This window comes from Vanessa cardui, chromosome 30 (genome assembly GCF_905220365.1).
Source record: "Vanessa cardui chromosome 30, ilVanCard2.1, whole genome shotgun sequence".
Lineage (NCBI taxonomy): Eukaryota > Metazoa > Arthropoda > Insecta > Lepidoptera > Nymphalidae > Vanessa > Vanessa cardui.
Genome location: NC_061152.1, coordinates 1,446,814 through 1,452,089, shown reverse-complemented (window position 1 = coordinate 1,452,089; position 5,276 = coordinate 1,446,814). Strand labels below are relative to the sequence as shown.

The 5,276-nt window shown below is 37.7% G+C and overlaps 1 protein-coding gene across 1 annotated transcript; it reads right to left on the bottom strand.

Moving 5' to 3' along the window:
• Positions 1-2,124: 2,124 nt before the first annotated feature.
• On the bottom strand, positions 2,125-5,166 carry LOC124542246 (villin-1-like). Its single transcript, XM_047120194.1, has 4 exons — positions 5,054-5,166; positions 4,154-4,264; positions 3,243-3,359; positions 2,125-2,274 (listed from the first exon to the last, which is right to left on the bottom strand). Exons 1-4 carry the CDS (start codon positions 5,087-5,089, stop codon positions 2,206-2,208), a joined length of 333 nt encoding a protein of 110 aa, XP_046976150.1. The 5' UTR covers positions 5,090-5,166; the 3' UTR covers positions 2,125-2,205.
• Between the last annotated feature and the right edge of the window lie 110 nt (positions 5,167-5,276).

Genomic DNA, 5,276 nt, shown 5'->3' with positions numbered 1-5,276 from the left:
CATTTTGTTTTATTTAATTGTTTGTAGACCTTAGACCTTAAGGTGACCTTTCCTGGCTTCCAATTATACAGGGTTATTGGTAATTCGACGTATAGCCATTAGGAGGTGATAGAGGTGACTATTTACAATAATTTTAACCCCCATAAGCATCCAAAAGTGAACCAATTTAGAGTTATCACGTTTTTTAGCTTTTTTGTGTAATCTGTACTTCTGCGGGTTATATTGGCGAAGGGATAGGGATTTGATTTAATCCATGACGTAGAAATCAACCGGTGTTTAGTCTGGACTCCTTTTAGGCCACGAAATGGGTCCTACCCTACTATAACTAGAATAATATCTGTAGGATATACGTCGAATTACCAATAACCCTGTATAATACTAGCAGTCGCCCTTGGTTTTGCTAGCGTTTTAAAGGATGGTTGTCATTTGTCGGGCAAAAAAGTAGCCTATGTTCTTGGAGTTCAAGTTTAAAGTAAAGTAAGAGCCTGTCAATTTTCCAACAAAATTCAAAAAAATTGGAGTGTCTGTTTGTAATATTAATGTAACCGCTTTTTATTAAATGCATATATATACATACATATGCATTTACTAAAAAAGCGGTTCACGGTACATTTACCAATGTAACATATTTTTAAATTTGTCTGTCTGTCTGTTTGTTCCGGCTAATCTCTGGAACGGCTGCACCGATTTCGACGGGACTTTCTCTTGCAGATAGCGGACGTAATAAGGAGTAACATAAGCTATATTTTTAGTATTGGGGTAATAGTAGTGGCCGTATATAAGTGCAGACCGAAAATTGAAGACTACTACAGTTAACTAATTTTTCATCGAATCCCAGCGACATAGCGGTTTGAATTTTTTATTTTTATTTGGGAAACATACAGTGTGTTATTACATAGAATTAAGGAATTATTACTAAATCATAAACCAATAAAGTTTCCACTTAAAAATAGTACAAATGTTAGAGTATGCGTGTAAAAAAGACAACAGAAAGAGACAAAAATACAATCTACGAGTAAAATCAAATCGACTAATTACAAAGGTAAGTATTGTCTTTTTTTTTCTCGCTGAAAAAACGCTTTGCGCGCTTCCCCCACGTGATGGAAAGTGGGGGGTGTGTGGGACTCCCCGGTTCCCTGGACGCCGAGTGCGCCCAAGTACGCCGGGTTTACCCACTAAAAAACCAGCGGTACCCTCTCCGTCTTTCGGCGGACGCCACGGGATCGCTTACGCATGCTATCGTGACGCCCTGACGGTCGGCCCGCCTATGCGGGCCTCCAACACCTAGTCGCTGCGGCACCTATTAAGGCAGGGGGAGAAGAGGCGCGTAGCGCCTATGTTTCCTATTGTCTAATGACGAAAAAGCTGTGACATTCTGTAGTATATTTATAAGGGAAGGGGGTAAAATATTGAAGGCTACCACACAACAACCAATGGCCAACGAAAACACAACAGCAAACAACAACAACAACAGCCTGTAAATTTCAGGCAGGTTTCTTTTAGATAGGCGTGTACCACCATCGTCTTTATCAACACTTTCCATCAGTTGAGATGGAAGAGAAACGCCTATTCCATCTAAATATGTATAAAAAAAATTGTTACTGCTGGGCTAAGACCTCATCTCTCTTTGAGAAGGTTCGGAAGATATTCCACCACGCTCTTCCAATGCGGGTTGGAATACACATGTGGCAGAATTTCAATGAAATTAGACACACGCAGGTTTCCTCGCGATGTTTTCCTTTACCGAGTAGATGAATTATAAACACAAATTAAGCACATGAATATTCAGCGACGCATGTGGAGTTATATATTCTATACAAGCGATTCCTAACAAGATTGGTATTCTGATAATATAAATAAATATAAATATTGGACAACGTCACATACATTGCTCTGATCCCAATGTGAGTAGCTAAAGCACTTGTGTTGTGGAGATCAGAAGTAACGACGGCACAAACACCCAGACCCGAGACGACATAGAAAACTAATAAACCTTCTACATCGACTCGGCTGGGAATCGAACCCGGAACCTCAGAGTGGCGTACCCATGAAAACCGGCGTACACACCACTCGACCACAGAGGTCGTCAAATACGTATATAATATATAATAAAAAGGAACAATGTATGAAAATGAGTATTTATTAATATAACAATGTTAGCAGATTACAAAAAGAAATATACAATTATTACACAACTTCTAGAGTTTATTTTGCATCTTCGATTTCATTGAACCTCAGAACCTCTTCCCTGTTAATTTCGTACGAATTTTGTTTCTGAAATAAAAAATACAGATAACATTTAAATGTTTATTAAACATTTTAATGTTTTCTACAACGATTTTGTATATGGCAACATTTACCATGAGGCATCATTACTGTTAAACAATAATAATGATGAATTTTGTTTTATTTTTTTTTCTGTGTTAAATCCTAAGCTGTAATTTTGTTTGTAGTGAATAAACTCAAACTCAAATTACTTTATTCAATATAGAAGCATTACACTTTCTTATTGATGGTCAATTGAAACACTACCACCGGTTCGGAAAAGAAAATACCCTGACCTGAGAAGAACCGGCGAAAGAAACTCAGCGGGTCTATTTTTATGTTACATTAGTAAAAAGTAAAGTAATAGCCTGTAAATTTCCCACTGCTGTGATAAGGCCTCCTCTCCCATTAAGGAGAGGGTTTGGAACATATTCCACCAGGCTGTTCCAATGCGGGTTGGTGGAATGCACATATGGCAGAATTTCAATGAAATTATACACATGCAGGTTTCCTCACGATGTTTTCCTTTACCGAGCACGTGATGAATTATAAACACAAATTAATCACATATATATAGTGGTGCTTGCCTGGGTTTGAACCCGCAATAATCGGTTAAGATGCACGCGTTCTAACAACTGGGCCATCTCAGCTCCATATTACATTAATTCATTCATTAATATTTATTTAAACCAGGAATTTGAAATAACACATACATAACATAATACCTGTTGACTTCCAGGCAGGATACATTACATACATATATATATATATATATATATATGTATTTAACTAAGATGACTGTATTTTTTTAATGTTGAAAAAGAGTAACTAGTGAGTTTCTTGTCGGTTCTTCGGTAGAATCTGCTTTCCGAACCGGTGGCTTTACTTAATTGTAAAATGACGATTCAAAAGTGCTTGTAAAAGTCTACTTGAATAAAATTTATTTTGATTTTTATTTTTGAACGTAACTCACTTACTTGCCACATATAGGGATCCCATTTCTGGAAAGCTTGGATAAAGGTATCGGGTTCGAGGCCCTGTTTGGCAACTTTGAAGGTCTGCGTGTTCTCTTGTGGGAAGTCGCGGAGGAATTGCTGAAATAAAACAATATTTCGTCTGACAATTGAAGTGAATAAAAAGTGATACGTATTAAAGAAAATTAGATATTATTTTTTATAATATAATGCGTCTTGGTGGTGATGATGATGGTGGCGGTGATCACCGACATTAGTCGGTGATGGTGATCGTTGGTGGTGATGATTATCGCTATGATGGTGATTGTTGGTGGTGGTGATGATGTCGGTGATGGTGATTGTTGGTGGTCATGATTATGGCGGTTATGGTGATGGTTATGGCGGTGGTGAAGATGGTGGCGGTGGTGATGAGGATGATTTTGTTGGAGGTGATTGTGGTGGTGGTGACAGTGGTGATAGTGGTAAACATGATGGTGATGATTATGACCGTACCGATAATGACTATGTCGATGATGATCATGATGACGGTAATATTCCCATTCACCCCTCCCTTTAACCTTATCACTTGGGAGTGGGAACCATTGTTTTACACAGAGACTAAACATACTGTGAGGACCACATCTGTTTATTAACATATAATAATTACAATCGAAACGGCCCAGTGATTGGAACGCGTGCATCTTAACCGATGACTGCGGGTTCAAACCCAGGCAAGCACCGCTGATTCATGTGCTTAATTTGTCTTTATAATACAGCAGTGAAGGAAAACATCGTGAGGAAACCTGTATGTGACAAATTTCATAGGAATTCTGCCACATGTGCATTCCACCAATACCAAAACCTTCTCCTCAATAGGAGAGGAGGCCTTTAGCCCAGCAGTGGGAATTTACAGGCTGTTGATGTTGTGTACTTACAATTATAATGTTCTCCCACAGCTTCACGGATGTGATCGGAGTCTCCTTTCCGAACCAAATGAAGGTGTTATCTCCATTCTGTAAGATGTAAGTTCCATCTTCCTCCAGATTCTGTAACAAAGTACCGGTATAATAAAGTAAAGTAACAGCCTGTAAATTTCCCACTGCTGGGATAAGGCCCCCTCTTCCATTTAGGAGAGGGTTTGAAACATATTCCAACACGCTGTTCCAATGCGGTTTGGAATACACATGTGGCAGAATTTCGATGAAATTATACACATGCAGGATTCCTCACGATGTTTTCTTTCATTGAGCACGAGATGAATTATAAAAACAAATTAAGCACATATATATAGTGGTGCTTGCCTGGTTTTGAACCCGCGATCATGGGTTAAGATGCACGCGTTCTAACAACTGGGCCATCTCAGCATTTAATAATGCACTTATTAAATCATTTCACATATACATATATCTATGTATATTTCCTATATCTTAGATGATTATTATTATTAATTATACTAATAAGCGATATAATATATAGTTCGCTTATATATCCGAATTAAGTACGCCATCCCAAATTATCAATATTAATTTCTTATGTGAATATGATCTTCACACAAACGTAATAACTTGTAACATCATACGACCTAATATATTCGTCAATTCGCCGCGTCGCTTTACACGCACTCGCTGTCTCGGGTTGAACTGACAGAATCTATAGCGACGAATAGCGTCGAGTGGCGCGATAGGGAGCTGTTTTTATTGGTTGTGAATCAGCAGTAATCGGTTTTATTGAATTTGCCGATGTTACATCTAAGTGTCGTACTATACTATCAAAAGTATGCATAAGTATAAATTTTCATTTTTAACATAGAACATATTTTTAAATTTCTTACTTACCACCTGTTTGACGTCGTCCATTTCTTTTATGTACATGTTGTTTGAAGCTATTTTCACTTCGTATAGATGTTTCACAGCACTCGGTTCCAGTTTCTGAAGGTATGAGGTGTCTAAAAAGATATTTAATGATTAATAATTGATTAATAGTCTGTACAGGTTAAAACGTGTACCTATAGAAATAATATCGTAAATTACAGAATGGCGTTACTGTCACTTTAATATA